Raw genomic sequence first — 21038 nt, forward strand, 5'->3', positions numbered from 1 at the left:
ACCTAAGAAGTCAATGTGACCTTGACCTTTGACCCCTTGACTCCAAAATCAATAGGGGTCATCTACTGATTATGACCAATCACCATATAAAGTTTGAAGTCCCTAGGCCTCAGGGTTCTTTCGTTATTAATCAGAAACCGTTTTTACCTACAAGGTCAATGTGACCTTGACCTTTGACCCCTTGACCCCAAAATCAATAGGTCATCTGCTGGTCATGACCAATCACCATACCAAGTTTAAAGTTCCTAGGCCTAAGGGTTCTTTAGTTATTGATCGGAAACCGTTTTTACCTAAAAGGTCAATGTGACCTTGACCTTTGACCCCTTAACCCCAAAATCAATAGGGGTCACCTGCTGGTCATAACCAATCACAATACCAAGTTTGAAGTTCCTAGGCCTAAGGGTTCTTTTGTTATTGATCCGAAACAGTTTTTACCCAAGAGGTTAATGTGACCTTGACCTTTGACCCCTTGACCCCAAAATCAATAGGGGTCATCTACTGATCATGACCAATCAACATACCAAGTTTGAAGTTCCTAGGCCTTAAGGTTCTTCAGTTATTGATCGGAAACCGTTTTTGCTTACAAGGTCAATGTGATCTTGACCTTTGACCCCTTGACCCCAAAATCAATAGGGGTCATCTACTGATCATGACCAATCACCATACCAAGTTTGAAGTTCCTAGGCCTTAAGGTTCTTTAGTTATTGATTGGAAGCCGTTTTTGCTTACAAGGTCAATGTGACCTTGACCTTTGACCCCTTGACCCCAAAATCATTAGGGGTCATCTACTGATCATGACCAATCACCATACCAAGTTTGAAGTTCCTAAGCCTAAGGGTTCTTTAGTTATCACTCGGAAACCATTTGGTCTACGGACCGACAGACCGACGGTCCGACAAGTGCAAAGCAATATACCCCCTTTTCTTCGAAATGGGGGCATAATAAATAAATTATTAAGCTCCATTTGTTGTCATAGGGAAGGATGACCTGACTTATTCTTCCAATAGTCAAAGTTAAAAACAAACTCTTGGAAATATTTTTTATAAGTCTTTTAACTTAACATACAATATTTTTAAGGCTAACCCATTTTCTTATCATTCCTTTTATCATATTGTTTTACACCTTTATAAAATTTTTAATTTCTTTTACATTACGTGTGCATTTGAAGTCCAAAACAGATTCTTCTATAAATAACATACTCATTTCTATCCGGTACGTCATCTATTTTTCCTAAGTTCTTTTTTCTTCCATGTATCATAATAGCAAGTTTACTTTCAAACAGCTTTCCCTCAACTAGAGTCACCTGAAAATATAAAGAAACATGATACATTTGTAAAATAGTTTTTCCTCGTTTTGAATTTAGAACTGCCCATTTGAAGTTGAAGGGGTTTCAATATCAAATTTTGAAATTATAAAAAAATGAACTACTAACATTATACAGATTGGTCACACTGCACAGATGTGCTGACTGGCCTGGATCTATACTGGTGACAAAAGGCTAATCAATACTGGTTCATACTGGTTCCAGTACATTAAGGATTCATCAGAATTCATTCACTTCTATAAGAATTTCTCTATAAATTATCTTATATATTCATCTTATCTTTCCAAAAATTGTTTTCTTGGGATGCGTTCAGTTTTAACAACAACAACATTTTATTTTTTAAATAATGGCCTCCGACCCAAAATACACAATATAATCAATATAATTAAATATAATATCATCAAAGCTATTATGCATATTTAGCTGTGACTATGATACAGTGTGTTATCTATGTTCATTTGAACACTGTCATATTTATATAAAGCACCATATTTCCAAATGCTTTTGAGTCAGTTATAAAAATCTCCTTACATGACTGTTAATTCATAGATATACAATGTATGTAAGGTATCTTCAAACAAAATATATAAGGTTACGGCTGGTGGACAAACCATTGACATAACTTTCAACTACACCTGACTAAAACATTTTTTTTTTTTTAACAAAAATACCATATACAGTCATCAGTCAGTGTGAAATATTTAAAAGATATTACATACAATTAAGGAAAAACTTTTCAATTAACACATTTAGCTTACATTTTCATAGTGCTCATCAAGTTCTTTTGGGTCGAGGATATAATCTGGATATCCCAACATTTTGTTCACACTAGCTGCTTTCTCTTTAGCATATGCTCTAGTTTTGTCATCCATCCATTCTATATTGTCAAGGTTCTTTAAAAATGCTGTACGGATTTCTTCGAAAAGAGACTCAACCTATGTATGAAATGTTCATTAAAAATCAATTAAAGCAGGATATAATTAAAGTAATATGATTTTGAACTTTTATATGACTCGAGTGTTTTTTTGCATACATGCCATAATTACTATGTTACTGTAGCAACATTAGTAGAACGTTATAATTAACTGATAATGAGCATATTAATATGCAAAAACTAAAGCTAGGCCGAGCATTATATGCCTGAAAGTGTTTTTTTTTTTGTAAGGATGAAGCATTTGTAAGAAATTACATAAATTAAATAAAGTATTACCTCCTTCAAATAGCAATCCTCCTATAAAGTTTGAATATTGTAGGCCAAATGGAACTTAAGTTATGCTCTGGAAACCGTTTTGAGGTAACAGTGACCTTGACCTTTGATCTTGTGACCCCAAAATCTATAGTGACCTTGACCTTTGACCTTGTGACCCCAAAATCAATAGGGGTCTTCTGCCTAATATGGACAATCATCCTATGAAGTTTGAATATTGTGGGCCAAATGGAACTTAAGTTATGCTCCGGAAACTGTTTTCAGTTTTAAAGTACTAATGACCTTGACCTTTGACCTTGTGATCCCAAAATCAATAGGGGTCTTCTACCTAATATAGACAATCATCCTATGAAGTTTGAACACTGTGGGCCAAATGGAACTTAAGATATGCTCCGGAAACTGTTTTCAGTTTTAAGGTGATAGTGACCTTGACCTTAATCCTTGTGACCCCAAAATCAATAGGGGTCTTCTACCCAATATGGACAATCATCCTATGAAGTTTGAATATTGTGGGCCAAATGGAACTTAAGTTATACTCCGGAAACCAAATTGCTAACGGACGGACGGACGCCAGGGGGTATAACATAATATGCCCTAAATTCTTTCGGGCATATAATAATGTGATAAACATGACTTTTATCATGTCATTTATTGGTTATACTTTTTCAATTAATTTATTCTAGCATTTTTCAAGAAAAGTTAAAAGATATTTATTTCAATCTACAGTGTACCTCTGTCTTGCTATTTTCAGCAAAATTTTGCTCCACATATAATGCTCCAATAGCAAAACCAAATGCAGATTTTGTCTTTGCAAGACATCTCTTCCATCTGGGAGGGTATTCTGAAATAACATGTCAGGAATCATATATAAGTCAATGTTAACCCTTAACCTTCTGAATAGGTACAATAGATTTACCCTGTTTTGAATTAGGAACAGTGCATTCGAAGTTAAAGATATAAAATTAACACAATACAAACTAGAAATGTGTCCATAGGACACAGATGCCCCCACCGCGCCACTGTTCTGTCAATCTTATGACTCTAGGTTAAATATTTTTTGAAAACTAAAAATCTTTTACTAAGTAAAGGGCAAGAACTTTACAAATACTGAATAAATCCACAAGCAAACTCCAAGGTGCATAAGTACACATGCTGACCAACATTCTTGTAAACTTTCAGGCCTACAAGTCAAATACTTTTTGAGCTATGCATGAACAAGTTGAAAATTGCAAATTTATACTACTGTAAGTCAAGGGCAATAACTCTAACAAAACTGAAAAAAATCCACATGCAAAGTCCCAGGTGGGTAGCTTCACAGTGATGTGAATCATTATGCCTGTAATTTAGTGATGTTGATCATTATTCCTGTAAAGTTCGTTGATTCTAACTCAAGCACTCAAGGAACAAATAACAACATAATGAAACGGTTTTTACTAAGTCAAGGGAAATAACTCTACAAATACTGGATAAATCCACAAGCAAAACCCCAGGTGCAAAACTAAATATGCTGAGCAACCTTCCCGTAAGGTTTAATGACTGTAGGTCAAATCCTTTTTGAATTACATGCGACACAAGTTGAAAATTGCAAAAATTTTATAAGTCAAGGGCAATAACTCTAAAAATACTAAATAAATCCAGACAAAAATACCCGGTGCACAACTACACATGCTGATCAATATTCCTGTAAAGTTTCATGACTCTATGTCAAATACTTTTTGAGTTACGTGCGACACAAAAGAGAACGGACGGATGGACGGACAAGGGTAAATCTAAATGCCCGCCACTTGACTGTAGGTCAAATCCTTTTTGAATTACATGCGACACAAGTTGAAAATTGCAAAAATTTTATAAGTCAAGGGCAATAACTCAAAAAATACTAAAAATATACAGATGAAAATACCCAGGTGCACAACTACAAATGCTGATAAACATTCCTGTAAAGTTTCATGACTCTAGGTCAAATACTTTTTGAGTTACATGCGACACAATTTGAAAATTGCAAAATTTTACTAAGTCAAGGGCAATAACTCTAAAAATACTAAAAATATCCAGACGAAAATACCCAGGTGCACAACTGCACATGCTGATCAACATTCCTGTAAAGTTTCATGACTCTAGGTCAAATACTTTTTGAGTTACGTGCGACACAAGTTGAAAATTGCAAAATTTTACTAAGTCAAGGGCAATAACTCTAAAAATACTAAAATTATCCAGACGAAAATACCCAGGTGCACAACTACACATGCTGATCAACATTCCTGTGAAGTTTCATGACTCTAGGTCAAATACTTTTTGAGTTACGTGCAACACAAGTTGAAAATTACAAAATTTTACTAAGTCAAGGGCAATAACTCTAAAAATACTAAAAATATCCAGACGAAAATACCCAGGTGCATAACTACACATGCTGATCAACATTCCTGTAAAGTTTCATGACTCTAGGTCAAATACTTTTTGAGTAACGTGCAACACAAAAGAGAGCAGACGGATGGACGAACAAGGGTAAATCTAAATGCCCGCCACTAAAATGGGGGCACAAAAATAGAGCTATCCAAAGTTTAGAGCATTGTCAGACAGCTTGGATGTGTGGCAAAGGGCAATAACTTGTGGTTCCAGCAGGTTGCAGGTTGATGACAAGAAGCTTTTGTGCAGGTTGGCCTGGTTCTATACTTATAGTATGAACACGTTAATATTGCCAATGACATTCAAACGTCTTAGTGTTGCCATTTACAAGATAAATTACAAAATCTTCAAAGTATCACATGTAGCATTTGTGCCTTGAAAACTGTCATAAATAATTTTTTTTTTCTTCAAATTTTTTATAGAATAATTTATATACATGTACAGTTTACGCCAAGCGAAAAAGTTTTCCCTATTTACTACATGTATATAGTATAGCCCATCCCACACTGAAGGATATTTCTTTCACATATAATGGTATCCAGAGGGAATAGTATTTCTTTTACATAACTATAATTGTAAAATAAGTTATTGTAAACAAACAATTTCAGTAAATAAATTAAAAATCTATACCTTTAATTCCAGACTCCACTTTATCAAGCTGTAATGCTACTTTCAGGAAGTCATCTGTTAGATATCCTACCAGGCCGTCTACAGAATGCCACACTATGTAGTTAGCTAACAAACTATAATAAACAAAACAAACAGTCAAAACTGTGTTCAAGATCAAGTTTCAATAATGTTCACCCTGTAAATAAAGGCCACTTTTCTAAATCCTTCAGAAAAAAGACCACTTGTCTATAAAGACCATGTTCAGTCTCTCTTTTGGATGGACTTAACTGACAGGTTTGACAGTACTTACTCCACATAATATAATATTATTGTCACCTTAATGCAGTAATGGGTTAACTCCTTACATAATTTAATAGGAGTTAACTAGTTACTTCTCTAAGGTGACAAATTATACCTATGTGTTATATAATCTATACCCCTTCTTGCTTGCATATATAGACAAGTGTACACCTGGAAAAATCTGACAAGATTTCTTTTACCTATGACGGAATTCAAATATTTCATAGAAAATCTTAATCCATAAAAGTAAGTGACACATCGTATTAAGTAATTGGCCTAAACGATTCTATCATGGTGGCCATCAGCAAAACTATTCCCAAAACACTTTTAAAATTTACTGGGGAATTATCAATAAACAAAACACATATCAGTAACAATTGCTGTATAACTCCTTTTTAACACACCCCACCCCCGTCAAATAAACGCCCCTCATCTGAAAAATGCGTTACTCTAGAGTGTATTGTTACAAAATTAAAATAAGCACAACAGGAAATGCCTACCTTTTATGTGTATCTTTTAATATATCCTGAAGCTTGACAAAATATTCTGGTGTATATACTATTATCTCCATATCCATGGTAATAGTTTTGATATCTCCAAATACACCCTGCATATAAGTCTTCAAGTCTAACTGAAAAATTATAAAAAAAACATCACCATTAAAACTTTAAGAGCGAGACCACATTGTCTGTAATCACCATTAAAACGTAAAGAGCGAGACCACATTGTCTGTAATTAATATGTACAGTAAAACCTCTACAGTTCAACACCCTTTGGAAGTCAACAATTTTTGGTTATTGTTTACAGGTTGCTTAAGAGAGGTTGAATAACTGTGTAATAGTATTTAAAAAAAAAAATCAAAGTGCTGCAGCACTGAATGCGACGGACATGCAACCGGAGAGACATTAAGGCTTTTTTTAGCAAACAAAAACAACAAAAAACAAAACACAAAATATATAACAGAGAAAATTTTTTCCATACAAGTTCGAGATTTGTAGAGCAATATATTTTGTGTCCCAATCTGATATAATTCAGATTTTCTACTTTCAAGCATTTAAATACAGAATGAAATTTATGCCTAAAAACTCTGGTCGAACTTGTAAATCAGTGTCCTTATCGATTTATTCCAAGAAATGATATGTAAATAGAAAAAAAACTGTCAACGAAATATTTCTAAAATAAAACCATGCAAATAAACTTCAAGCATAATACATTATACATGCTATTTAGAATTGCTTCGTGTTATATATATCATAGTGGGCATATAGACAATAAAATAGAAGTCATTTGTATTTTTATTTCTCTTGGATATGTCTCATTAAAAATATTTTTGGTTAAAATCATCAGCAATTAATAGTGTATTTTTTAGATTTTTTTTATTTACAACGTAAAGATGTAGAGGCCAGAGCACATCGTTTTTATTTTAATTTAAATGTCACTTAAGCACTACAGTGTTTAGTTGTCCTTTTCAATTTCACACTAAATTCCATTTTTAACTTGTTTGCTTCTTACAATTGTATAGAATTTCTAAAAGTATTGCATGTAATCCGCTGGTTTATTACATGTATAAATAATGTGTACTCTAATCGCCTGTCCGAAAATCAGCACAAGTGAAGCAGAATCTATTTTTAGAATAGCGAAGGTTAACTCATATCGTGACCTAGAAAAATATGTAAACAAACCACAAGAATCGGAAGTAGAACTGATATTATAACTTCCTTCAATAAAGATTACCATGAAAGACTACATGGTGGTAAAGTGCTGAAAAACGCTCTTGTTACAGGCATTTTCAAAAATAGATATTTATACTAACAATTGTACTGTATCCAATTTGTTAATAACTGCTGAATATTCAGCTAAACCCGCGGTATGAGTCACGAAAATAGTTCTTCTTTTATTAATGCGCGAGTTATTCTAAAGTCACGAAAAACTTTTGATTTGTTAATAATTATGTTTTCTATAATGTAGAAATATTTATTTCCTACTAATAATTTCTTGGAACTCAGAGTTTACACCTTTATTATAGTATAATTTGCTGTCCTACTTTTTCGACAGCGGTAAATCGTTTCGGCAGTAATTTGCATATTGCGCAATAATACTACGGGACTACGTTTTAATCAATCATATACATTCATATTTTAACTTGGATAACTTAATTTGAAATTGAAAAGGCTAAATATGGAAAATTTTAAGATATCCCGACAAAGTATGGGAGTTTTAAAGGATCAAATTCATGTACTATTTCTTGGGCTGTTAATTGGTTGAGGACACTTTGCGCGATTGTAGCAGACAAAATCCCATGTGTAGATGACTAAGCTCTGAACGCCCCTGAGGGCGCGTCTGTCGCAAAAATGACACTGTTACTGTAAGGAAGTTATTCTTCTACAGTTTGCACTATATCTTAAAAGAGCACCACATGCAGTGTCCCTGGCAGGATTCAAACTAACAGATCTGAGAGGCATGTGATACAAAGTCTGCAACCTTAACCACGTAGCCACTGCTTTTCCTTTACCTGTAACCTGCTGGAACTGAAAATGATTACGCTAAATTGTCACCAGCCTAGAGCCAGACCAGCTAGCAAATCCATGCAGTTGAACAAGACTCTATACTGTTATATAATCAACTACTAATCTTCATTTTGATATCCCTAAAATTGATAATGGACAGTTCCAAATAAATGGTAACAGGGCAAGTCCATTTAAGAAATTCAGCAAGTGACGGATTAACTCATCACTAGTATATCATTTTAGAATAGCAACAAAGAAGGTTAGAACAGACACAATATAATGTCTTGTTATATTTACCCAGTCTCCTAAATAATTATCTTGGAAATGTTGTAAAGTCATATTATGATAGTTCTGTATTGGATCCAACAATTTCTCCCTGGATACATGTATCTGAAAAGTTAAAATAAAGAAAAAATCCTGATTACAAATTTCCTTGTTTGATTTTTTTATACATACATGATCTTAAACAATCATGTTATCATTTAATTTCTTGTAGATTGCTGAGATAAGTTAAAATGTTTTAATCTATTTTTTTTTCATCACATCACCCTTTGGTTAAGTTTTTGCATGCAAGTTGGTATCTATTATACTACTAGAATGAATTGAATTGAAACTTTACACACTCATTTGAGGTCACTGTCCAAGACCCATAACTTTTACAAGGATTTTGACAGCATTACGGCCCTTTTTGAACTGAAAAAAATCCATTATCAAGGCTCTTGTTTAAATATCAAGCTTTGAGAATAGTCCAATACTTACCTGTCTTTTTCTGTACAAATACTTTCCTGTATTTTTCTGTACCAATACTTACCTGTCTTTTTCTGTACAAATACTTTCCTGTATTTTTCTGTACCAATACTTTCCTGTCTTTTTCTGTACTAATACTTTCCTGTCTTTGTCTGTACCAATACTTTCCTGTCTTTTTCTGTACCAATACTTACCTGTCTTTTTCTGTACTAATACTTTCCTGTCTTTTTCTGTACCAATACTTACCTGTCTTTTTCTATACTAATACTTTCCTGTCTTTTTCTGTACTAATACTTTCCTGTCTTTGTCTGTACCAATACTTACCTGTCTTTTTCTGTACCAATACTTTCCTGTCTTTGTCTGTACCAATACTTACCAGTCTTTTTCTGTACCAATACTTTCCTGTCTTTGTCTGTACCAATACTTACCAGTCTTTTTCTGTACCAATACTTTCCTGTCTTTGTCTGTACCAATACTTACCAGTCTTTTTCTGTACTAATACTTTCCTGTCTTTGTCTGTACCAATACTTACCTGTCTTTTTCTGTACTAATACTTTCCTGTCTTTGTCTGTACCAATACTTATCTATTTTTATTCGCCAGTAGCTGCTAGTTCCCCAATAAAGATTTAAGAGTAACTTACCAACATATTATTTTTAGCTCAGCTGTCACCATAAAAGTGACCCCTTTATGACCATATTACCCCATCGACAAAATCACCAATCACATGCATTTCTTATGGATAAATTCAATAGCAAGAGCTGTTAAGAATAATTGTTTTAGTGTTTTAGAGCTTTCAAGTCAATAAAGGTGCCTAACTAATATTCAAAAGTCCATGACCATGACCGTTATGTTCTCTTGCCTAAAAGAAGGTTTGAGTATTCTATATTTCAAACGATATTTCTGCATACATACATTTATAAACTATATACAGACAAGCTAAAAATTATACATGTACCATACTAACACAATTTACTTACCATAGCTAATTTCTGTTCGAAGTCATAAAGATCTTTGGCAGAACTTCCAACATCTTCATCTGCTCCCAGAAGTATTGAAAAGTCTGTTACATATTTGATTAATGCATTCTTAAGCTGTTTATAATTTGTGTGGTTGCTGAAATATTCCTTCTGATCACCTAATGTCAACCCAGACTGCTCAAACTGGAAAAAACAGCATCCAGTTAGAAGTCAAATTAAGCAGTTTAAAACAAAGACCATAGTATTTCATATACAGTAGAATCCCTCCTTAAGACCACCCTTCTATTAAGACCACCCTGCTATTAAGGCCATTTTTTATAAGAACAGAATGTTCTGTTCTTGATGTCAATTGTTACATGATCCAGAATTAAGACCACCTCGCTTATCCAGTTTTAAGACCACCAGATTCAGTCTCAATTCTTTGTTTTGTTCTTTATATAACCCCACTATTGAGACCACTGATTTAAAGTCAATACCTACCTAGATCCTTAATTTGTTGTTATGTTATTATCTGCTTGAATGCTCTTAGGCATGGCACTTGATTTCTCAAGGTGTCATAAACACCTTATATTTTTGGGATATTGTATGAAATAAGGTGAGAAAGTAAATTTTAGAGTGGTTTAATGTAGCTTTAAGCATATTGATTTTGTGAAGAAATATTTTCTTATTTGATGGGTAAATTATGTACATCATGTGATAATTAATATTGAATTCAGATCAAATAGAATTTGATATTAAATTTCTTCAGAAATATGTTTTCTTCCCATTAGATGTAACATTAGAACATACTTTTATATTGTATTTGCAGGTTAAGATACATATTGTTTGTTCACACAAAATGACTTAGATAAATCATGATCATAAAGTATGTAAGAAATGATATAAATATTCACAATTAAGACCACCCTGCAATTAAGACCACTTTGTCCAGTCCTGATGGTGGTCTTAATTAAGGGTTTTTACTGTATTGCTTTTTAAAAGCTAAAGGAAGTATTGATCACAGCTTCAAATCAAGAATATAACTGCACATCAGGCAAGGCTAATATACCAGTTTTTGCTATTTCAAGGGCAATACATGATGGTTCATCAGGTTGCTAAAAGATCTGTGTGATATTGGTAAAAGTCAAATCAGAAATGTTTTATTTGGTTGGGATTCAAGTTGCACCAACACTGTTAAGGTTATTTGGCAATTTTCAAGCTTTACTGTTTGGTTCTACCCAGTGCCTTTGTGTACTTGAAACAATGCATGGGAGGGCATTTGAGAAGAAACACATAATTATACCCCCGCACAACAAAGTTGTAAGGGGGATATACTGGAATCAGCTTGTCCGTCCGGCTGTCCGGCCGTCCGTCAATTTTTTTCTTGTCCTCTCTATAACTTAAGAATCCTTTGACCCACAGTCTTCAGTTTGGCATGAAGGTTAGTCATGATTAGAAGATGACCCCTATTGATTTTGAGGTCACCAGGTCAAAGGTCACAGGGGTCTTGACTTCAAAAAGCTTGTCCCTCCAATAACTTAAGAATCCTTTGACCCACAGTCTTCATTTTTGGCATGGAGGTTAGTCACGCTTAGTAGATGACCCCTATTGACTTTGAGGTCACCAGGTCAAAGGTCACAGGGGCCTTGAGTATCTATCATATTCAATAATGAAGGTTAGCCCTGATTAGTAAATAACCCCTATTGATTTTGAGGTCAAAGGTCAAGGTCACAGGGGCCTTGACTTCAAAATGCTTGTCAGCCCAATAACTTAAGAATCCTTTGACCCACAGTCTTCATATTTGGCATGGAGGTTAGTCACAATTAGTAGATGACCCCTGTTGATTTTGAGGTCATCAGGTCAAAGGTTGACTTCAAAAAGCTGTCCACCCTATAACTTAATAATCTTTTGACCCACAATCTTTATATTTGGCATGGAGGTTGGTCACGATTAGCAGATGACCCTTTTGATTTAGAGGTCACTATGTTAAAGGTCAAGGTTACAGGGGCCTTGACTTCAAAAAGCTTGTCCGCCCCATAACTTAAGAATCCTTTGACCCACAGTCTTCATATTTGGCATGGAGGTTAGTCACGATTAGTAGATGACTCCTATTGATTTTAAGGTCACCAGGTTAAAGGTCAAGGTCACAGGGCCTTGACTTCAAAAAGCTTGTCCGCCCAATAACTTAAGAATCCTTTGACCCAGTCTTCATATTTGGCATGGAGGTTTATCATGACCATTAGGTGACCCCTTTTGATTTTCAAGTCTCTGGGTCAAAGGTCAAGGTCACAGGGGCCTTGACTTCAAAAAGCTTGTCCGCTCAATTGCTTAAGAAGGCTTTGATCAACAGTCTTCATATTTGGTATTAAGGTTGTTTATGACTAGTAGATGACCCCTTTTGATTTTTAGGGGACTGTGTCAAAGGTCAAGGTCACATGGATTTTATTATAATAAGCTTGTCTGCTCAAATGCTTAAGAATGCCTGTCTGCAGTGTATTGATTTTGACATTTTCACATTTGAAGCATGTAGAATACATAACTTAGCAATGCACTGGCTTAGTCCCTAAGATTTTGCAAGGAGGTTGTCTTTGAGCTCTCAATGGTCACTGTTGATTCTGACAAAGTGGAATGCGGAGGTATTCACACCATGACAGTGGCAGTTCTAGTTATGTTTTGTAAGCTAGCTGAATAGCTTCTTAATATAAAAGAATCAAAAGTCCAAAGCCGGATTTGAACCCACAGCTGTGAAGGGTAAATGGTTTAAAGTCAAAGACATTTACCACTCAGTCACAGAAGCCCCTATAAAATGCTTCCTAGAACAGGAGAATATGTTTTGACACACATAAACACCGACATAAGGCTGTACCAACAGGTTGGCATGATTACATAAGAAGCTACATTAAAAATAAACCGGACTTACCTTTATCATATGTTTACTGCTATTTTTCTCATCTGTTGATATCCCCATCCCAAAAAATGGACCGAACCCATAAATGTGACTTGACAGTATAGCATCTGGAAGGTTCCATTTATCTGAGTCAAACGTACCTGGTGTCATATCCCAGCTGCCAAGGTCATCAATCAACTGAAAAATAAATCAATGAGATATTCAAAATCAGAATAAAAGCTATATTGCAAAGTTAAATAACCTTATAATTATATCCACGCTATTTTGTACTAGTAAGGTTAGTTTAAAGCAAAAATATCCAAATAACTCTTTATGCTAAATATCTTAAATGGACTTGTCCATCTTTAAATTTTCACAGCCATAATTCAATGTCAAAATGAGGCAGTTGTTCACAATGAATGTGATAGCTTACTGAATACAGATGCTTATATAAAGCCAAGGTAAAAATTAAGTTATCCTCAGATGAACAAATCACACAGATAAAACATAAATTAAACATTCAATATACTACAACTGCCATTCAAACATACACAAGGTGGTGTAAAAGGTGAAAGAAGTAAAGTGATACCTTTAATATAGGGTCTATACCATCTTGTTCAATTTGTTGTTGATCCATGCACATGTTGTACAGGGTCCTGGCACTGTGTATTGCCCGTGATTTTACACCTTTATACAAGATCTCTTTCTGCTCCATAATCTGCAATACACAATTTACAATACAGTTATACAAGTATTGAAAAAATATAACATGTAAATAAATATAACATGTAAATAAATCGTCACATTAAATATTTAAATACATGTATAAGATCCTTTATAATTATTTTTTTCGGGAGGGCGTTGGGGTGGGGGGAGGAACTTAAAATAGCACAAACACTTAGTCAAACTGGCACTGTAACGACCAAATGGTGACCTACAGATCAAGGAGTATTATGCAGGTGAGGGAAGACTTTATCATACCATTTGTGTGATATTTCTTTTGTATTTTATTTTGTTTAAAAAAGTCCTCAAGATCTATGTAAGAAATTCAAATTTTTGGTTTTAAGACTTTTGGACCTTGTTCAGGAGTTAGCATAAATTAACTGTGAAAAAAAGTGTACAATGTCCCTTCTACATTTAACAAAAAAAAAAAAGAGGGCCACGATGGCCCTGAAATCGCTCACCTGTATATAGGCCATTGGGGTAGGGCCAATTTTAACCCAAGGGCTTTTATTTGAACAATTTTGGTAGACACCCATTAAAAGATATTTCATGATAAAAATCTAAGCTCCAGTGCTTTGGGGATTTTAAAAGAAGATATTTTCTCCAGCGCTTTGGGGATTTCAAAAGAAGATATTTTAAGTTTTTACTATACACATATAGGGAAAAACAATGACCCCCCCTCCCGGGTGGGGCCAATTTTGACCCAAGAGATCTTATTTTAACAAACTTGTTACACGCTCACTAGAAGATATTTCATGCTTGGTGCTCTTTGAGTTATTAAAAGAAGATTTTTTTCAGTTTTTACTATACACATAAGGAAAATCAATGACCCCTGGGTCGGAGCCAATTTTAATCCCAGGGCCCTTATTTGTACAAACTTGGTAGACACCCACTAGAAGATGTTTTATGCTAAATATCTTATCTCTAGCTCTTTGTGTTTTTATAAGAAGATTTTTTAAGTTTATACTATATACATAAAGGGAAAAACAATGACCCCCCCCCCAGTGCGGGGCCATTTTGACCCTAGGGCTTTTATTTGAAAAACTTTATGGACACCCACTAGAAGATGATTCATGCTTAATAACTAAGCTCTAGATATTTAGGTTTTTTGAAAGAAGATTTTGTAAATTTTTACTATATACATAAAGGGAAAAACAATGACCCCCCCAGTGCGGGGCCAATTTTGACCCTAGGGCTTTTATTTGAAAAACTTTATGGACACCAACTAGAAGATGATTCATGCTTAATAACTAAGCTCTAGATATATAGGTTTTTTAAAAGAAGATTTTGTAAGTTTTCACTATATACATATAGGGAAAACAATGACCCCCTGGGGCGGGGCCAATTTTGACCCTAGGGCTTTTATTTGAACAAACTTGGTACTTGGTAGACACCCACCAGAAGATGTTTTATGTCAAAAATCTAAGCTATAGCTATTTGAATTTTTCAAAAGAAGATTTATTAAGTTTTCACTATATACAAATAAGGAAAATCAATGACCCCTGGGACTGGGCCAATTTTGACCCCAGGGCTATTATTTGAACAAAATTGGTAGACTCTGACTAGATGATGTTTTGTGCCAAATATTTAAGCTCCAGCTCTATAGGTTTTTTTTAAAGAAGATTTTTAAGTTTTTTCTTTTGGTTGCCATGGCAACCAGAGTTCTGCATGGAATTAAATTCTTTGAACAATTTTCAAAGTTCACTACCAAAGGAACATTCCTGTGAAGTTTGGAAGAAATTGGCTTAGCCGTTTATGAGGAGATGTTGTTTAAAGTAAAAGTTTACAAACGGACGGACGCCGAACGAAAAGCGATCACAAAAGCTCACCATGTCACTTTGTGACAGGTGAGCTAAAAATAATTCCCAACAAATTAAAAACATTTTGAAGAGGGTCCAGGACTTTAGATATGTTTCAATAAACATAATAGCGGAAATATTTGGACTTTTAAAGAAGTCCGGTTTTCAGAGGATTCCAGTTTACAGAGGGTCCAGTTTAAAGAAAGTCTGGTTTTCCGACTTTTTACTCTAAGGCTTAGGTCCTCAGATTAGAACTGTTTTGTTTTTGTTTTTTTTATGATGAAAATTTAAAAGCATCTTTAATTACAGTTATAATATATAAACAAGAAACTAAATAAGGTGAATTTAGAGAAACTTCTCAGTAGATAGGAACCTTCATATTACAAATACAGTATCTATCATATTCAATAATGAAAACTCTTCAATAGAAACAGACTGATATATGATAATTTAACACCATATAATTTCCTTTGTTATTGAATATAAAACCAATAAAATGTAGGTGTCATATTGAACTAATCTTTTATATGAATCTGTATTGTACACTTTGTATTAACCACCTGGTGTCATTTTACAACTTTATAAGGATAGAAAAGGTCTAAAAGCAAATGTTCACATTTTAATAAGCTGATTTTATTAACCAGGTGTTACGCAGGCATAAACTGGCCATTAGTTTTGTGTACAGTTGTAGTTAGTTGCGCTTAAACAATTTCTTACAAGTGCAACAACTCTTTCATTTCTATAGAAACTTCAAACCAACTTTATTTTATACAAATTTACTTTAGTTTAATTGTGTAGGAAGGTACAATGTATAAGTTTATTGAAACTGTCTCTCCAATCCTTTCCTGGAACCAACCAGTACTAAGCAACGAATGTAGAGTTTCTTGCTCAAGGAAACAACGGATTGCAATCATTCAACCAAACTTTCACAAAACTACATGTATTATCGCACACATTGTCCTTGTTTTGTGATTTGATCTTTTTTGGGGCAAAATTAAGGCCATTAATTTTGTTGTTTGGGTGTATTTTTCACATGTGTAGTATTGCAAGAAAACCTGGTTTTTGTGATGATGATCTACCACTACCATAAGGAAATATAAGTATTATTTATCTGACCTAGATTCTCACAGATTCAACAAAATAAAGTTGTAACTGGACATGTTGACCATTTATAAAAACCTTATCAACAGGAAGAGCCCCATGCATTGTTCACATCGAATATCATTACATATTGGAAAATATGTGACTATGGTATTGTAAAATACAGCAAAGGGACTAACATTCTACCAAAAATGAATTTCAAGGGGCCAATCCTTTTGTTAGTTACTTTTGTTTTGAATCAATAATGTAATACGACCCCAAAACCATTACTAAGTAATTGCTTAAACGCAAAAAACTGGCAAGTATATACCTTTAAAATTGTAATGGGGGTTTGTTTGGGGGGATGATAAGGGAACAATTATTTTATTAGATGCTGATTCCATAATTTCGTAATACTACCTACCCCTTTTAACTTCTTGGTAATCTCATCTGATATTTGGGAGAAAGAACCATACTTTGACTTTGATGGAGGAATGGCGGTCATTTTCTCCCAATTACCACAGGAGAAAGAGTAGAAATCCTTGCAGGGGTCAACACTGCTGTCCATCTTATTTACAATATATGCTGACCCCTTTACACATTCTTCTGTTGTACACACCTATTAAAATAATATAAAATTCCTCTAAATAATAAAAAAATTTCATGCATTCAAATTAAGACTTGAATATAATTTATTTTTTTTCATTTTTCTTTGTTGAAGTATGGATAAGGGTGACAATCACATGCATTTCATTAGTCATGTTCTGGTCATGGTGGTAAGGTTTAACTTGTACCTCTGTGCAATTTCCATACAGTATTGCCTAAAGAAAATATATTTATTGCATCTTGTTATAGATATATGACACGAGAGCTAGTGTTTCCAATTGATAGCATCTGTGCCAAGCAATGGAAAGCAGCCAGTAGGAATGTTAAAGATATTATGATATGGCTTGAAATCAAATCTCAGCCAAAACTTTATGGTCCCATCAACAGGTAAAAAAAAAATTTAAGTGGGTGGATAGTTCTGACATGGTAAGGTAATGCAAACAACCTTTGAGAATATATGCCATACAGTGACCTAGATAACTGTTGTTAATGTCAAACTGTCACAACAACATGAACCTTTGAAGATTTGCATTCTCATTTGAACTGATATATAATCCAAAACAGCGAAAACTTTTGTGATAAGATCAATTGAAAACAATTTAAGATGTAATTCCATTAATTTATTCAATATTTTTAATAAGAGCTGTCAGTTGAGGACAGCATGCTTGACTTGTCTCAGTGTATGACAGTAAAACAAGAGTCTGGATAATGTAGAAGTTGCAAAAAGGGCCATAATTCTGTCAAAATCCATGTGAAGAGGTATGGGCCTTGGACAGTGACCTTCTACTAAACTCTCATATAAGTGTGTGAAGTTTCAATCCATTCAGTAGATTATGAGATACAAACTGGCACGAAAAAAAAAAGTTAACCAAAATGTGTCTCTGACAGAAGCAGGGGTGAGTACAGCTATGATCCTTATCTTAAAATAGATGAGCTAAAAAAACACTATACACAAACCAGTCTGTACATGTATATAGATTTATTTATCAAAGTTCTATTATTTCCAATTTTATAATTATTTCATTAATGTAAATTTATTTTCTCACTGCCTAGTTTTCATGTGTATGTTAAATGATTTTTACCTTGTCTATTATACTCTTTGTTCTAAAATGTTGAAAGATGATCACAGTCACTAGGCAAGTGAGCAGTATTACACCAAACACTAGTAGAATCTTCAACTTGTCATTCTGTCGACGATGTCTCGAACTTTCCTTTTGTTCTATTGGATCTGTCAGAAAAAAATGACAATATATTTAGAATAAATACTACATATATGTGGTTACCTAAATGTTGGACAATTATACATGCACTTATTTAAAAAAAAAAAAAATTTTTGTTAAGTTTACAGTTAGCCCTGCCCAATCAAATCAAGTGCATTATGTAAAGAGGCGGAGTCCCATTAAATCAGCTCATTTAACATATAAATTTTAAATTTACTACATACAGTTGAGTTAGTAACAGCACTGTATGGTAAATATTTCGGCAAAATTTAAACAAAATAGAGGGATTTCATTGGCACACAAACCATAAATACCATTAAATGATAAATTATTAATTTTAGATCACAAAAACAATGAATGATTTTTCATACCATTTGTACCCAAATAGTTATCCGTATGAGAAAATATTTACAATATATCAGATCATAATGGAAAGCAAAAATTTAATTTTGCAAAAAGCATAATACAATGCTTTTATTGTACATCCATTATTAAAATCCAATCATTGCTTTGATATTGTACCACATGATCATCCAATATATATCCATATTGTCTACTGTAGCATGTAATATGATTATCTTATATCGGACAATTTTAAGTGTGTTTGGCCTTTTACATGTAACGTCTACGATAAAAGCCGTTCATGATAAAAGTATCCGAACAAATTCTACTAAGAGTGGTGCAAACATCTTGCAACTTCAATGCTGAACAATATTATGTTTCCTAATGTAATTTGGATATAGAATAAGCAGGTTATTAAACAATAAACAAGTACAATATGGGGATATATTTGGACTCGTACACAGCTTTAGAAATCATATTACACTTGTGTGGTGGCTCGTCCAATATGGTTTTTCCAGATATGTACATGTAACAGATACATTCCCATATTGTACAATTAAATGTTGAGTAACCTACAAGTATTACCCATTGTTTTACCATATGTTCTGACACTACTTTATTGACCCTCTATTGTATGCATTAACTTTATCACCAAATATACAAACTAAATTGTGCCATAACCCAATAACATATTTTAATGTTTATTATCTTAAATACATAATGTAAATACATTAGACTTGGTTATTAAACAAACAGTCGTTTTTTTAGAATATGGATGCAAAAGTTAAGTTATTCAACCAAGTTATTCAACCACAAACTATGTATCAAACAAAACATGAACTGGTATATTTAATATGAGACACAGCTGGTAAATATATAAATTGAGAAAATTAAAACGATTTACATATATTTGTGGGTATAAGATTGCTTTAAATTGTATAGAATGTCCAAGCTGCTGAAAATAGTCTTCTTTAATTACTTCTATGAAATATGAACAATTGAAGTTAGACAACACAGTTATATACATGTATAAAATATATAACAATAAATGAAACCCTCGAAATAACACAAACAACATTATCTAAAGAAAAAATCAGCCTTAATAATATTATCAAAGAAACTCCACTGAGGTCTTAAAGCCTAAACATTTGAATTTCTTACATAGATCAAAGCATGCACCTCAAACAGAAAGATGTTAAAGAAATATACTCAGAATAAAATTAAAAATCATATTTTGTGCTATTTTTAGCCCAAATTGAATTAAACACATTCAAACGCTTTTCATTTTTAGGTCATTTTTACAATTTAAATCATTATTCTGGAAAAACTGAGTGAGCACATGATATATTAGTAATTTGTCCCCATTTAAATCAAATACTACAAAAAATTCAAAGAAAAGTTTCTGGTGCATGTCAAAAAACTACATAGTCTCTGTATGAAGAACAAAAGAATAAACACTGGGAGTGGTGGTGGTGTTGGTAGTTTTCACTACGGATCGCGGCAGTAAGCTACATTGAATTTACCCGTTCTTCCACCACATCGTTCCTGGGCAGGCTGTCAAGCAGTTAACCAGTACTAGTTGCCCTCACTTTTGCAAGGAACTCAGATTACTTCTGTACATGCAAGAGCAGAGGTACAGTGCAAATGACTGTAGAAAGGATTTCATGATCAATCAAAACAAAAGTGACCTGCGCCTTCCGGGAATCGAACCACGGGTCGCCAGATTTACAGTCCAACGCTCTACCTATCGAGCTAACTGGAAGGGAGGTCCATGCTCCTTTATAAAGACCACCTGCTATCAAAAGCATTTCATTAGACAGTATCAGTAGTAGTCTTTCTGGTAGGGTTTAACTGTATTATCAAGACACGCCTAACAAGACATGTACTTAAAACAATTCTCAGTTCTTAAAATTAGACATCTTTAAAATGTGTCTTTGAAACAAGTATAAGACAGTGTGCCTGATTATTCTCAGAATTGTGTAGTTGAATCAGACAGATAAGAGATCAATAACTTTAATAATATAGTACACTTACCAGTATATTACAGTTTATCTTATTACAATTACTAATTACTTCATTACTATTTTTGTAAGATAATGCATTACCATTACTTTGCTTGAGTACTGCACTACAATTACAATTCTACAATTTTGGAAACTTGTAAAACAAACAAAGAACATATCTATTAAATTTAATGTTAAAATTTATGAAATAATTTCAAAATCTTAAAAATATTAAGAGTGTAAGATATCCTAAAACACTGACTGATAGACTGGTTATAAACTGACTGACCAATAAATGATCAACGTTGATGACAAAACTTCAAT

The 21038-nt window shown here is 33.6% G+C and overlaps 1 protein-coding gene across 1 annotated transcript in view; it reads right to left on the reverse strand.

Moving 5' to 3' along the window:
• LOC132722781 (endothelin-converting enzyme homolog) overlaps positions 1 to 21038 on the reverse strand; it is a 48065-nt gene that overhangs the window by 10942 nt on the left and 16085 nt on the right. The window contains exons 3-13 of the mRNA XM_060707344.1: positions 18232 to 18377; positions 16968 to 17162; positions 13531 to 13659; positions 12975 to 13139; positions 10076 to 10258; positions 8648 to 8740; positions 6344 to 6474; positions 5565 to 5677; positions 3263 to 3372; positions 2083 to 2259; positions 1200 to 1303 (exon numbers count right to left, since the gene is read on the reverse strand). Coding sequence (XP_060563327.1) covers positions 1200 to 1303; positions 2083 to 2259; positions 3263 to 3372; positions 5565 to 5677; positions 6344 to 6474; positions 8648 to 8740; positions 10076 to 10258; positions 12975 to 13139; positions 13531 to 13659; positions 16968 to 17162; positions 18232 to 18377 — 1546 coding nt within the window. The remainder of the gene's footprint in view (positions 1 to 1199; positions 1304 to 2082; positions 2260 to 3262; positions 3373 to 5564; positions 5678 to 6343; positions 6475 to 8647; positions 8741 to 10075; positions 10259 to 12974; positions 13140 to 13530; positions 13660 to 16967; positions 17163 to 18231; positions 18378 to 21038) is intronic.

Source organism: Ruditapes philippinarum, unplaced genomic scaffold (genome assembly GCF_026571515.1).
Source record: "Ruditapes philippinarum isolate M1 unplaced genomic scaffold, ASM2657151v2 ctg2532_1_1_1_1, whole genome shotgun sequence".
Classification (NCBI taxonomy): Eukaryota; Metazoa; Mollusca; class Bivalvia; order Venerida; family Veneridae; genus Ruditapes; species Ruditapes philippinarum.